The sequence below is a fragment of the Apteryx mantelli genome, chromosome 18 (genome assembly GCF_036417845.1).
Source record: "Apteryx mantelli isolate bAptMan1 chromosome 18, bAptMan1.hap1, whole genome shotgun sequence".
Lineage (NCBI taxonomy): Eukaryota > Metazoa > Chordata > Aves > Apterygiformes > Apterygidae > Apteryx > Apteryx mantelli.
In genome coordinates, this window is record NC_089995.1 from 4,706,861 (window position 1) to 4,720,493 (window position 13,633).

General features: G+C 53.6%; 2 protein-coding genes across 2 annotated transcripts in view; one reads left to right on the forward strand and one right to left on the reverse strand.

Annotated features, from left to right (window-relative positions):
* TRPC4AP (transient receptor potential cation channel subfamily C member 4 associated protein) overlaps positions 1–2,667 on the forward strand; it is a 35,655-nt gene extending 32,988 nt beyond the window's left edge. The window contains exons 17-19 of the mRNA XM_067307963.1: positions 92–204; positions 430–636; positions 1,701–2,667. Of these exons, the coding sequence (XP_067164064.1) occupies positions 92–204; positions 430–636; positions 1,701–1,838 (458 nt within the window). The 3' untranslated portion in view covers positions 1,839–2,667. The remainder of the gene's footprint in view (positions 1–91; positions 205–429; positions 637–1,700) is intronic.
* A 2,433-nt stretch (positions 2,668–5,100) lies between these two features.
* The window catches only part of MYH7B (myosin heavy chain 7B), a 32,547-nt gene continuing 24,014 nt past the window's right edge, over positions 5,101–13,633 (reverse strand). The window contains exons 27-42 of the mRNA XM_013949476.2: positions 13,100–13,190; positions 12,088–12,477; positions 11,475–11,601; positions 10,471–10,589; positions 9,777–9,973; positions 9,197–9,546; positions 8,469–8,593; positions 8,024–8,139; positions 7,679–7,871; positions 7,367–7,570; positions 7,087–7,212; positions 6,747–6,917; positions 6,295–6,399; positions 5,720–5,815; positions 5,373–5,510; positions 5,101–5,163 (exon numbers count right to left, since the gene is read on the reverse strand). Of these exons, the coding sequence (XP_013804930.1) occupies positions 5,152–5,163; positions 5,373–5,510; positions 5,720–5,815; positions 6,295–6,399; positions 6,747–6,917; positions 7,087–7,212; positions 7,367–7,570; positions 7,679–7,871; positions 8,024–8,139; positions 8,469–8,593; positions 9,197–9,546; positions 9,777–9,973; positions 10,471–10,589; positions 11,475–11,601; positions 12,088–12,477; positions 13,100–13,190 (2,560 nt within the window). The 3' untranslated portion in view covers positions 5,101–5,151. The remainder of the gene's footprint in view (positions 5,164–5,372; positions 5,511–5,719; positions 5,816–6,294; positions 6,400–6,746; positions 6,918–7,086; positions 7,213–7,366; positions 7,571–7,678; positions 7,872–8,023; positions 8,140–8,468; positions 8,594–9,196; positions 9,547–9,776; positions 9,974–10,470; positions 10,590–11,474; positions 11,602–12,087; positions 12,478–13,099; positions 13,191–13,633) is intronic.

Below are 13,633 nucleotides of genomic sequence, written 5' to 3' on the forward strand. Positions count from 1 at the left end.
GGTCTAAGCACCAGTTCTTACAGCTGCAATGCTCAGATCAATGTGTCTAAACTTTAAGCACCTGATGATTCTCTTTTTCCTCTTGCTGCAGTTGCAGAAGTCCTGTCAGAGTGCCGCCTGCTATCATATATGTCCCAGATGTCCATGAGAATGTCCTTTCTTTTCCGTCTCATTAATATTATTCATGTACAGACACTTACACAGGTAAAGAGCTGACAATAATTTCACTGATACCTTGCTGATACTGTGTACTGATGAGCTGGGCTAGGAGCAGGGAAGAACCTGGCTTCTCTTCAAGAGACCGATGTCCCTTTTTTATGTTACAGATAATCCTCTGCATGCTTGCCTTGAGGGCGTTTTGAAGGTCATCTATACAATCAATATCTCAATTTTTTGTTGTTTGACCTACTATGTTATCTTTACTTTTAGGAAAATGTCAGTTGTTTGAACACGAGTTTAGTTATCTTAATGCTGGCCCGAAGGAAAGAAAAGCTACCTTTTTATCTGCGCACTTTGCAACAGATGGAATACACAGAAAAATACCCAGGCTTCATCCTCAACAACTTCCATAGTCTCCTGCGATTCTGGCAACAGCATTACCTCAACAAGGACAAAGACAGCACCTGCTTAGAAAATGTATGTGAACCTCTTAAACATAGTAAGAAGAATCATAACTGTCTGTGTACTAGTCACCTAGCAATAACGGGAAATGAGATGATGTGAAGGGGAAGAAAGGAGCAAGTTCAACCCCCCGCCCAGTGTAATTTTCTGAAGTGCTTTTCACACCATTTTATCAGTCAGGTCCCTGGTGCATGCAGTCAGGGTAGCCCAAGGCAGATGTATGGTTCAGGTCTCTCACATGAGCAGGTCAGAGATGGGGGTGACCATGTAAGGAAGCTGCTCATCTTTTGGGGGAGCCTGTATAGAATCGCTTTTAAAGATCCCAAGCCAGGAGGCTTCTTACTACCTTCTGTGGGGCTGAGTACACGAGCTTCAGTGCCTACTGCTCCCTTAACTAGCAGCTGCCTTGCATCTCTGCATCTCCCTTGTCCTTCCAGGAGGGAGCGCTTTGGCCTGTAGCACTGCTGTGAAACCTCCTACACAGCCCTTTCGTTTGGGTGCATCTTGGGTCTCTTGTAGACTTCTGTCTTGCATCTTAACCTCGCTTTCCCCCTACACTTATTTTTTACTAGGATGCAACTGGTTCTATTTAGTTCTTCCAAATTATCCAAGCCATGATTCAGGTGCCTGCCAGAGGCACACACAGGTGTGACTGACATGCTGGTTGTAGGGGTGTCTGTACCTCAGTGTCCCCCTCCAGCGATCTGTTTGCATGGGGATGTGGGATGTGCTGCCTTCTGGGGAGTTCCCCGTGCTGCTGTTTTCCTTTTGCCTGGTTGCCAGAGGTATCCAGTGTCCTTAAATACCATCTCTAATGCTGCTCTGCTAGTAGAATTGATGTGGTGGAGGTCACGGTAGAAATAGCGTTGCCTGGGATAGTTGGTTCAGTGTCCACCTCTTCTGCTTCACACCCCTGAGCAGGATGGCCTCAGTGGTGAATCGGAGGTTAAAGTGTGTGGCTGAGGAAGTCAGGCTAGATAGGAAGTGATTTTCAGTTTCCTCTGCCTCTGAGATGTCTACTCGAATGCGTGTTGGTACCTGCAGACCCTGCTAACCAGTCTCTTCCTCTCTTTCCGCAGAGCTCATGTATTAGTTTTACCTACTGGAAAGAGACTGTATCTATACTGCTCAGTCCGGACCGGACATCTCCCTGTGCCATAGTTAGCTACATCGACGAGGCATATATGGACATTGACAGAGACTTTTCTGAGGAGTAGTTCTTCACTCTGGCTTCTGATGGACAGCGCTTGGAGGGTACCTCGCAGACCGTGGATTTTCAGGGATACGCTGTGTAGTGTGTGTGTGCGTGTGCAGCTTGGAACCATGGGGCGTTACTGCATTGTTAAAACCCCGGCCCCCCTCCCAGTCCCCATCTCTGATCTCTAACGGAGGAGACTTTGAAAGCTCTCTGGGCAACACATTCAGGGATGTATCTTCCATTTGTTCTGGGATAAAAATAATCACTTGCAAAAAAAAAAAAAAAAAGCCTTTTTTTTTTTCTTCTCTCCAGTCAAATGTGGCTGGTTGGAGTCCTTTTTGATGACAGATGACAATATTCTGTATGTGCCAATTTGGTTGTAGCTCTTTTTCCTGGCTACCAGAATTAGCAAGTCAAAAAGCACAGCAATTGCCCTCCAAATGTGAGGTCCAAGGAGCCAGTCTGACTGGGACCCCAACACACCAGCCACATGCAGAGCCACCAAGAGGACTCCCTTCAGGTTTAACTCTTCTGTTGGGGTTTGGAATCAGGGGTTTAGGGTTGGTAAGAGTGAGTGTGTGTGCGTGTGCTTTTAATTCCTGAGAGCCCTAGCTCCAGTCACCTCTTTACCATCTACTTTTGGATCATTTGGTACTAAATCCGTTCGGCCTTTGTCTGTTCGTGTGTTAGGGGAGAACCTCTACTCCTGCTGTCTTTCCTGCAGATCCTTCCTGTCTGAAGGTGTTTTTACAAAGCTGCGGAGAACAGAGACATTTCAGTGGTGGAATTGCAACAGGGGTTGGCTTTTTCATGGAGCACTAGCATTAAAACATACTAATTTTTTAAAACTTGCGGCTTGTCCCTTCTTGGGTAACTAATCTGGTTTTAAAATCCTTTTCAGGACCATTGCTCTTGATGCTAACCTGCTATGCCTGGAAGTCTTATATCAGTCTCTGCTTTCAGTCCTTAATACCAACACACACACATTAATCTTGAAGTGCAATATTTACTGGAGATGTCAGTTTTTCCTGGATTTGTTTTAATCAGAATGTGTTAAATGCTGGGAATAAACACTCCTAGTTGAAAGTAACTTTATAGGATACGTTGGGGAAGGGGGGAGCAGGTTTTGGCAGAGTCCTGATTGCGAAACCTGAACGTGCCCTGCCTACTCACCAGTGTTAATTATGTTGCTCCAAGACAGTCACATTCCCAAGAATGAAATACAGTCTGAAATCCTGAGCCACTGCATTTAAGTCAAATCGTATGCATCTTGCAGCTCTAGCTAAAAGAAACCATTTTCCTTTCAGACATGCATCTGAATTATTTTTTTTTTTAACTTATTTGATGAGGCAATTTGACTGCACACCTCTCCAGGATCGGGAGGCAGGGACTGGTGGTGAGGATGTCCCTGAGCTGTAGCATTTTGTCCCTAATCTTTGCCAGCAGAAAGAAAGCCATTCTGGGAATCTCTGTGCTGGGGCCTGGCTTCCAGCCCCTAGTGCAGGATTTGCTCTCTAAAAGTCACCCTTCTCCTCCAGCTTTTCTTATACTTCTGTGTCCTGCTATGGACTTACAGTCAGTACTTTGCTTGCGGGGTGGTCAGAGATGCTGAGCTTGTGCATAAACCTGGAGTCTTGCAGGAACTCCTGGGGGACCTCCCTGGAGGGCTGAATTTCCCTGGTAGCCCTTGGCCAGCTCCAGTGACGTTACTCCGGTCATGTTCCTTGTGTCAGGGAACTCTTTGCTATGGCAGCTGCAACTCTCTGTTCTTCATCAGGTCACCCCCTCCTGCCCCCCCCTCTCCCCCCCGCTAATTTCTTTCTCATCTGTGCTTTTTTGTTCTTGGGTATTTGTGTTTTTGGTGTATCTTTGCTTCTTAACTGTAATAGATGTACACTTAAAATAAATGCTTCAAATTAAAAGGCTTTTAAGTTAAGGGATGCCTTTTCCATAGTCTAGTTAATTGGTGCATCCAATGATTGCTGCTATAAACCTGCAGAGTCTCATCTACATCTCTGTATTTATGTAACTTACAGTTAGGGGCCAAGCTGCATTTGTTCTTGGCTATTGGCCTGCGTATGGCTGAGCTGACATAACCCCAGCCTGCCTTCTAGCTCGTGAATCCCTCCTCGCCACAGCGGGAGCACAGGAATTTATATGTCTCTGTATGTTTTGAGTCCTCGCCTGCTAGAGGCAGCTTGGCTTTGCTTTCACCTTCAGGCTTATGCAGGAGGCTAAGTTGGCTGTCTTCAGAGAAGCGCACAGAAAGGAAAGGAAAGGAAACCCATGGTGACTCCTCCAGGAGAAAGCACACTGGTCTCCAGCGGAAAGGTTCTGCTTGCAGCTGCTGCAGCAGGCAACGGGAGGGCTGCTGGCAAATTTCGACTGGGAGCCAGTCTCCTGTGAGCTTGTCTGGCCATGCCAACTGCCTCAAGAATTTTTCTTGAGAGGGACCAGACAGCTCAGGCCTTCATCCTCGTTTTGTCTTATTTATGGAGCGCAGAGGGAAGAAGTGTCCTGTGCAGTGCCAGGGAGTGCTCACTGACCTTGCCGCTGGCTTCAGTGGAGGCTTCAGCAGGTTGAGTGCTGGAATAGGGGGCGGAGGTGGGACCCCTGAGACTAACAAATACTTTTGGAAGTCTGCGCTATCCCCATGGATTGCTGAGGTTCGTGCTGCCCAGATTAATGCCAATTTACTAACTGCAAATAAACGTATTAAATGGAAACTTATTAAAGAAATCTATTTTAAAGAAATAAGTGGAATGTCTTTCTTTTAGTGCCTTTTCCAAAGCTGTAATGAGCTTCCCTCTGCCCTCAGGGATGTACTTAGAATTTTGGCTCATGGTTTGAGTGAGGTCTGTTCTGTCCTCTCCACTCACACATGTCCCTTGCCTCACCCTTCAGTAAGCTGAGTGTGCTGAAGGGTTCTGGTAGGGAGGGTGAGGAAAGGGCTCTTTCCCCAGAGCTGAACCAGTGCACTAGTGAGGGACAAGGGAAAAACTGCTCTTGCCTGAGCAGAGACCAGTTTGCCCAGTGCTGGCAGCAGCTCTGATTCCCTGGTGCCAAGGGAAGCTATTGCCCCTCTCCTCTCCCTGCCTGGAGGTGAAAGACACCCAACGATCCCACCTTGTCTCCCCAGGTCTCCATTACACTACTGCAGCAGAGCCTAAGGTAAGGCTCATGTTACCCCATCACAGATATGAAGAAGCCTGTCCTGGTAGAGAGCTATGTTTATTTACTCAGTGCAAAGCTGGCAGTGACTGTTGCAGCCATTTGCCTCCACAAAGTACAGCAGGCGGTTGGGGGACAGGACCAGGCACAGGTCTGCGTTCCTACTCCTTGTGCTGGCAAAAAATAAAGGGAATGTGTGAGATGCTGGGCCTGGAGGCAGCAAGCACTCAGCCACCACTCAGGTCTGCCTGGCAGCACTAAGGCAGCGCCAGGTGGCTGCGCTAGGTGCAGCCTTGGCCAGTGCAGCCACTCGCTCCGGCGCTACGGCCCTGCGCCTGGCTCCCCTCCCTGCGGCAGGATGGTTGCGGGGGCCGGGCCTTACCTTGGAGGTGATGACCTCCCTGGTGCGGGCGCGCAGCTTGTTGACCTGTGTCTCCGCGATGTCGGCCCGCTCCTCCGCGTCGTCCAGCTCGTGCTGCACCTTGCGGTACTTCACCAGGTTGGAGTTGGCTTGCTGCTCCTGTGGTGGCAGTGGGCCACAAACAGGCAGGGTGAGGGGAGAGATGGGTGTGCATGAGGCACAGCCCAGTGCCTGGGCCATCAGCTCCCCACACTGGACCCGGGGCCCCTTTCCCCTTTAGCCCACCCAGCTGGGCAGTATAGGGTGCCCACAGGGATTCCCCCAAGCAGCTCCTGGGGAAGACCAGAGAGGTGGTGATTAGCACTTACCGCCTCTTCAAACTGGCGCTTATAGCTCTTGACCTTGCTCTGCAGCTTATCTATCAGGTCCTGCATCCGTGTCAGGTTTTTCCGGTCTTCCTCAGCCTGGAAGAGCCCCCCAGCCTGGTTAGCAGGAGCCCCAATGGCTGGTGCAAGACCGCGTCGTCCTGCCCAGACTCCTGCTGCCCTAACACCTTTACAGGAGTCCCAGTGGCGCCAGGGCTCTCCCCACACAGGGAGCACTAACCCACCCCACTGATTCCAGCCACTAGCCCCATGCCACACGGGCTGTCCCCTGGCTCCCTCCTTGCCTCACAGCACCCAGCTGAGGCAGTGCCCCTAAAGGGACAGAGGGACACTGCAGCAGGTGGTGGATGCCAGGGACTGGGAGAGCTCTGGCCCTTCCTTTTCTGTGCCAGCACGGGGCCCAGAACAAGACCCTGCTGTGCTGGCCTGAGCGCTAGGCCCTCTGGACTGGTGGAGCGCTGGAGAGGACAAGGGTCTGAGCACAGGACGGGGGCTAGGTGAGTAGGGTGCCAAGCCCAGAGTCCTGCTGGGGTAGGGCTGTGCCACTGCTGCCATACCTGGTAGCTCAGCTCCTTGATCCTCCTCTCGTACTTGCGAATGCCCTTCTGGGCTTCGGCCATCTTCTTCTGCTCCATATCCAGCTCCCCCTCCAGCTCACGCACCTGCATGTGGAGAGAGGCCAGGTCAGTGCTCTGCTTCCCTAGTGCCACAGCCTGGTTGGGCTGGTGGGACGGCCCCAGCCCCAGTCAGGGCCAAACCAATTACTCAGCTCAGAGGAGCCCCAGCAGTGGCTGAGCCATCCCAGGCAATGGCTTGAACCCAGCCCCAAGCTCAGGGCCAGGTCAGCTCAGGGGTTGACCCTCACTGCCTGTGGCCCAGCCTGTGGCACCAGCTGGCCCACAGGGAGGGATGGGGCCATGCCTATGTCCTGCAAAGCTTGGCTGCTGGGGCAGTGCTGGGAGCCTGCTCCTGGGTGGGCAATGCTGGTGGCCTGCCCTTGCCGCCTCACCCTGGTCTCCAGCTTCTGGATCTGCTTCTTGCCCCCCTTGAGAGCAATCTGCTCTGCTTCATCCAGGCGCATCTGCAGGTCCTTGATGGTCTGCTCCATGTTCTTCTTCATCCGCTCCAAGTGTGCACTCGTGTCCTGCTCCTTCTTCAGCTCCTCTGCCATCATGGCAGCCTGCAGGGCCAAGGGCACACAAACATCACCACCAGGCCAGGTAGCCCTATCAGATACAGGGGTCCCACAGAGGAGCTGCAGGACTCTTCCCTCTCCTCACAGCTGCCAGCCCCACAGGACACTGGGCACCCTTGCCAGCCACGTAGCACAGTCTCCACCATGCACTTACATCTGTGATGGCCTTCTTCGCCTTCTCCTCAGCATTGCGGCACTCCTGCACTGCATCCTCCACCTCGCTGCTCAGCTGCGAGATGTCGGTCTCCAGCTTCTTCTTTTGGTTGATCAGGCCTGTGTTCTGCAGACAGAGAATGGGGTAGTGGCACAGGAGCCAGCTGTTCACCTTGAATGGTGGCCCCAACGCCAGACAGGCTCCCAGCTCCCAGGTACCTCAGCCCATCCATGGGCCAACAGAGCCCCACATCCCAGCTGGTCGACACGAGGCCCCTCACCTGTGAGTGGAGCAGGTTGACCCTCTCGGTGGCCTCCAACAGCTCCTGCTCTGCCAACTTCCTGCTCCTCTCGGCCTGCTCCAGGGCTGCCCGCAGCTCCTCCACCTCTGCCAGCAGCAAATTGTTGCGTCGCTCCAGCGCAGCTGCCTGCTCCTTCAGGTCATCATTGTGGCGCTGGGTGTCGTCCAGCTCAATTTGCAGGTCCTGCCAGACAGCGCGGGGTCAGTAGGGAAGGAAAGGAGAAGGGGATGGCCCCAAGCCAGGGCTGGCAACTGGGGCAGCACCCAATCGTCCCAACCGTGGCTGTCCAACCTTGATCTGGGCCTGAAGCTGGCGGCCCAACTTCTGGAACTCAGCTGCCTGGCGGTTGGCATGGCTCAGCTGGATCTCCATCTCATTCAGGTCTCCCTCCATTTTCTTCCTCAGCCTGACAGCCTCGTTCTTGGCCCGAGCCTCTGCGTCCAGGGTGGCCTGCATGGAGTCCATGGCGCGCTGGTGGTTTCGTCTGCAGGAGGCATTGTGTGAGTGTGTCAGCCCTATCCTGCTGCAAGCACATGGCTCTGGGAAGCCACAGCCAGCACCAATTGTCCCATCATGGGTGTCATGCCAGCTCTGCCCCTGCAGTAAGACCCCAGTCTGTCTCCTTTCCCCACACACCTCAGGTTCTCAAACTCTTCATCCTTCTCTGCCAGCTTCCTGTCCACATCAGCCTTGATTTGGTTCAGCTCCAGCTGGATACGCAGTGTCTTGCTCTCTTCATGCTCCAGGGCCCCCTAGAGATAGCAACATCCCTGTGTGAATGCAGCCCCCAGGAAGGTCGCCCCAGCCACCCAGCCTGGCCTCACGTCCCAGCCTAAAGCTGCGGGGAGCACAGGGAGTCAGGGCAGTCAGGAGTCCACCTCAATGACTTGCTAAGGGTTGCACAGTGCTCATGAGCAGGGCCCAAGAATCCCCTACGTGCTGGTTGCAGCCTGTCGCTCAGGGCTGTCATGCTGTACGGGTCACCTGCCCCAAACCACCCTGACTGGAGCTGTAAGGTAGGAGAGGTGGCCCTCAAGGGGCAGGAGGCACACGCAAGAATTGATGGGAAACACAGACTCACCTCAGCCTCCTCCAGGGCCGCCTGTATATCGCTCTTCTCACTCTCCAGGGCCTTCTTCAGCTTCTCCAGCTCGTGGATGGTTTTGCCACTCAGACTGATCTGGTCAGTCAGATCAGCAATTTCCTCTGGCAGGAGCAGAAGGGCACTGGGTCAGGACTGAGTTGCAGGGCCAACACCACACGGGCACCTTTCCCACTTCCCCCCAGCCCAGGCTGAGCCTATGTCATCCCTAATCCACTGGAGAGCACCCATCCAGGCATTGGGGTTGTGCTGGCAGAATGGGCACCAATCCCCCTTGCTGGGTCCTGCTGCACTCCCCTGCAGCCTGGGGGGGGGGGGGGGGGTCGAGGTGTTGGGGTGTGTCACAGGAGAGGCGTAAGGAGCCATGGAGATCTGCTTCTCCAAAAGCAACACTCCCAAGTAAGCGACATGTCTCAGCCATGGCACTTCTGGCAGCAAAACCCATTTGGCAACAGCCAGGATGACACTGACCTTCTGTCTGTAGTCGCCCCCATCACACATGGGCTTCCTGGAGGGACACAGGGCCCCACAGCCCAGGAGGCAGGAAATAGGGCCAGGCTGGGCTAAGAAGTGAAGTCAGCTCCTGCCCAGAAATACACTCATCCCACCACACATCTTGGCTGAGGACAAGGAAGCTACAGGCTGCTCACAGAAGAAGGGCATCAGGGAGCTAGCAGTCTGAGGGGAGAGCCTGAGCTCAGTCCTACCTTGCAGGTTCTTGTTCTCCCTCTTGAGGGTCTCCAGGTTGTCCAGGGACTCCTCATATGCATTCTTGAGCTTGAAGAGCTCCGTGCTCAGGCTACGCGACTCCTTCTGTGATGCTTCCAGCTCTGCCTGCGTCTCCTCATACTTCTGCTTCCACTCAGCCAAGACCCTGTCAAAGTTGCGCTGCTTCTTGTCCAGGGCGGCGCAGGCTGAGTTGGCTCGCTCAAGGTCCACCGAGAGGTCTTCAATCTCTGTCTGCAGCCGGTGCTTGGTCTTCTCCAGTGAGGAGCACTTAGCGTGAGCAGCCTCCACTGCCTCCTCTGCCTCCTGCAGCCGGATGGCCAGCTTCTTCCTGCCAATGACAGCAAGGGGTGAGCACGCCCAGCCCAAGCATCATCCCACCTGTTGCTCTGGGGATGGAAGGCCATGACCTACCCAAACACCCTGGTAAGGCCCTCCCTCAGGCTCAGATCTGGGCAGAGAACTGCAGCCCAAACCTCAGGTCCGGGAAAGCCCAATCTTTGAGTGGGGACTGACCACCTGCAGAGAACATGCTCCTGTGCCACATGGCACAAGACTCACTTGGCTTCCTCAAGCTCTTCCGTCCTTTGGATGGCATCCGTCTCATACTTGGTTCTCCACTGGGCCACTTCTGCATTGGCTTTGGACAGGGTCCTCTGGAGCTCACTTTTGGCCTCTACCTCCTCCTCATACTGTTCCCGCAACAGGTCGCAGTCATGTCGGGAGGCTTGCAGGGCATGGGCCAGGGCGTTCTTGCTCTGAGGAAAGGAGAGCTCATGAGAGGAGCAGCTGACACCAGGCTCCTGGATGCTAGCAATAGTGCAGTGTTGGATGCAGAGGGCCAGACTCCTGTTTTTTCTGGGCCAAGGGCTGCTCTTGGGTCTCCTGCGTGCAGGGTATGTCCCATCTTCCCAGCCCAAGTTGCTGGGCCACTGCCATGGTGGGACACATCCCCTGATATCACTGTCACTCTGAGCTGCTGACCCTGACTGTCCTGCCTGGATGCAGCCATGAAAGCTAATAGGAATCTGGTTCAGCACTGGTGACATTCCTCTGGCAAGTCCATGCTGCAGCTTGGGCCCCAGCATGGCCTTCCCAGCAGAGCCCCTACACATTGCTGTGTGTGGACCCCAAGAGACCACAGAGCTGATTATTCTTCTCTTGGGGCCTGGATTTCCAATCCTTCTGCTTGGCTATTCCCTTTTGGGCAGTGTCTCCAGGGCCACGGAGATCAGCCGTGCCCCAGCAGCCTCACCTTGGTCTCTTCCTCTAGCTGCCTCTTGAGCTCCTCAATGGTCTGTGTGAACGAGGTCTTGCCACGGCTCAGCTGGTTGATGAAGGACTCCTTCTCCTCCAGCAGTCGACTCAGCTCCCCTGGGTTCAGAACCAAACAGCTATGTTGGGGCGCAGGGGCTGCAATCTGCATGAGCCCACACCCCCACAGAGCTTGTGGCCTTCAGCTCACTGCAACATCACTACCCAGTCCCAGGATCCCCCGGCAGCATTCTCACCCACAGCTGCCCTGTGAGCATGAACACTGGTGGGACATCCCCAAACCAGGGGCCCTCTGGGCTGCTCCCTAACTAGCCACACAGTCACCACAGTTTCTGTCTAGCCCTCATCATCCTCCAAGGACGTGAGAGGTCTCACAGAGGTGACCCTTCCCTTGGCCAAGCTTGAGGGGCCTGAGCCCTGACACTGTCCCATGCAGTGCAGAAAGTTTGCTGGGACAGCAGATGTGGGCCAAGACAATGAGGCCATGGGTTCTTTTCCTCCTGTTTGGCAGGAAAGAGCAAACCTGTGTAACAAAGTAGCCGGTGGAGGTGACACCTATGACCCAGACTTGCCTGCTGAGGGGAACTGTGTGGAAACCTCCAGCAGCCCCAGCTGTACAGCCACCCAGGAAAGTTGGGGTCCATGGAAAGAGGCTGCACTCCAGCAGCTAAAGGCTAAGCATGGCAGCTAGGAGTACCCTTGTTCTGATGCTTGAGATCACAGCATGTACCCCAGCACCAGTGAAACCAGCATCACCACAGAGATTCTCCCCCTTGCCAATATGACACTTCTGCCAGGCCTGAGCACAGGCACAACAGGGATATCTTGCTCCCCTTCACTCCTGATCGCAGCTTCTGCTGTCATTTGTCCATGTGAGAAGCAGGACAGTTTGTATGGCTAAACCACTGCTCCCTGACACAGATGCCCCAGTGCAAGACCAGTCCCAGAGCAACGATACGTACTCTGGCTGCCTCCCCCACCTACCGTTCTCGGTTTGCAACCTGCCACGTTGCGTGCTCACATCAGCCAGTTGTCGCTGCAGCTCGTCCACCTTGGACTTGGCTTCGCTCAGCTGGTCCTCGTAGGTGCGACACAGCTTCTCAGCATTGGCCTGCACACACCAAGCAAAGCCCACATGAGACTCAGCTCCGCTCAGAGAGTGCCATTCTCCCACAAGGGGCTCAGTGACTGTGCATCATCTTGGGACCTGTCTTCCCTGCTCAGCTAATCCCATATGAACACAAGACACAGAGCAGGAACCTGCCAGAGCTCTCCTGTCCCTGCTAGGCTGACAGTAGCTCTCGACAGTAGCTCTCTGCTGTTTGTCTCTTGGGAAGTGTCTTCCTAGATCTTCCAGCCTTGACTAGGACTAGCACCTCAAAGCACCTCAAATCCTGCAAGCACTGCCATACAGTAGCACACACTGAGTAAGAAGGACTCAGCCCTGGCAAAGCAGACAGAGCTAGGACAACATCCCATGGATGTGGCTGTGCAGAACACACTGCAGCCAGTTGCCATAATGCTGCAGAGTCATGGCTTCAGGGCCCAACACACTCATGAAGGGACTGAACCCACCCCACACAGAGCCAGTGCCCACCTTGTTCTTGGTGAGATATTCAATGTTGGATGACAGGTCGTCCACCTCCATCTTCATCTCACTCTTCTCCTTTTCCAGCTTCTGCTTGACACGTTGCAGATTGTCAATCTGCTCACTCAGCTCTGCCACACTGTCTGCATGCTTCTTCCGCAGGGCAGCTGCCGTGGACTCATGCTGCAGGGTTGCCTCCTCCAGGTCCCGCCGCAGCTTCAGGAACTCTGCCTCCCGCTTCTTGTTCATCTCCAGCTGTGTGGCCGTCGCCCCACCAGCCTCCTCCAGCCGTTCACTCAGCTCCTCCAGCTCCCGCGACACTTCTGCCCGCTGCTTTTCCACCTTGGCTCTGGCCGTGCGCTCAGCCTCCAGTTCCTCCTCCAGCTCCTCAATCCGGGCCTGGCAAAGACCAAATGAAGCAGATGCTTCAAGCACTAGATGAAGCTCCAGTATCTTTGCTCCCCCAAATGAAGCAAAGTATCTCCTCTGATGCCAGGTAGCAACAAGCCACCATTCCAGATAAGCACTTGGGCTGTTTTGGGTTTTTTGGAGGCAGGTATGCCCTGATAGTTTCTTTTGTTCAGTTTCTGCTCTCCTTTGGACCCTGCTGTCAGGATCCAGGCTGATACTAGCTTCTCTTCAATGCCTCGATGGCCCTCGATTCAGTAGCCTGAATTTGGGGGTCTGTCTTTGCTAGAAAGAAGCCCTACAAGATTTGGACCTACAGAGTTTGGAGACTAGGTCTAAAGTTTTAGTCTAGACAAAGGACTACATCCTAGAAGGTGTTCTTCATTCTAGTGCTAGTGTTCACCTCATTAGTTCATTCCTGAATTTTTCAGTCCACCCCATCTAGGCAGAGGGTTTTGCTTGAACTAAGAATACCAGTTTTTCTCATTTTGCTGCTGCCAAGGAGGTACGCCTGTGCTCAGACAGGGTCCAGACCATCTCAATTTCCCCAGCACATTATGTCTGATGGAAATTTAGGACTACTGGCCCTTGAGAATGATTCTTTTCACCATACCTGGAGCTCCTTGATCTTCTTCTGCAGCTGGGCCTCAAGGACTTGCTCATCTTCAATTCTGGAATTCAGCTGACTTATTTCAAAGTCTTTCCTGCATAAAAAGAAGGCAGAGCCTCTGGTCAGACAATCACTGTCCTACCAAGTCCCTTTAGCCCCTGAAGCCAGAGGAAGATTGCTCCCTTCTTTGCATCACCCAGGCCCAGAGGGTAAATAAACGCACACGGGAAAAGGCCAGCTGGGGTGCAGAGCAGTGCATGCACTGCTCTGGGGCAGGCCTGGAGTGGCCAGACTTGCAGACAACCTGACTCTGAGGTTTTCCCTATGAGGTCTCTGGATGTTGTTCTCCAACCCCCCAACTAGAATGAGATATGAGTGATGAAGATTGCACTTGTGACTGAGGTCCCAGCTCTGCATTAGGATCCTGCTAGGCAAGTCTCCAACCCTACATGCAGAGAAAGTTCTATAGCACCTTGATCTGTTAGTCCATGCCACTGACAAGCTCCTCAGGAGAGGGACTCCTGCAGTGTCTCTGCA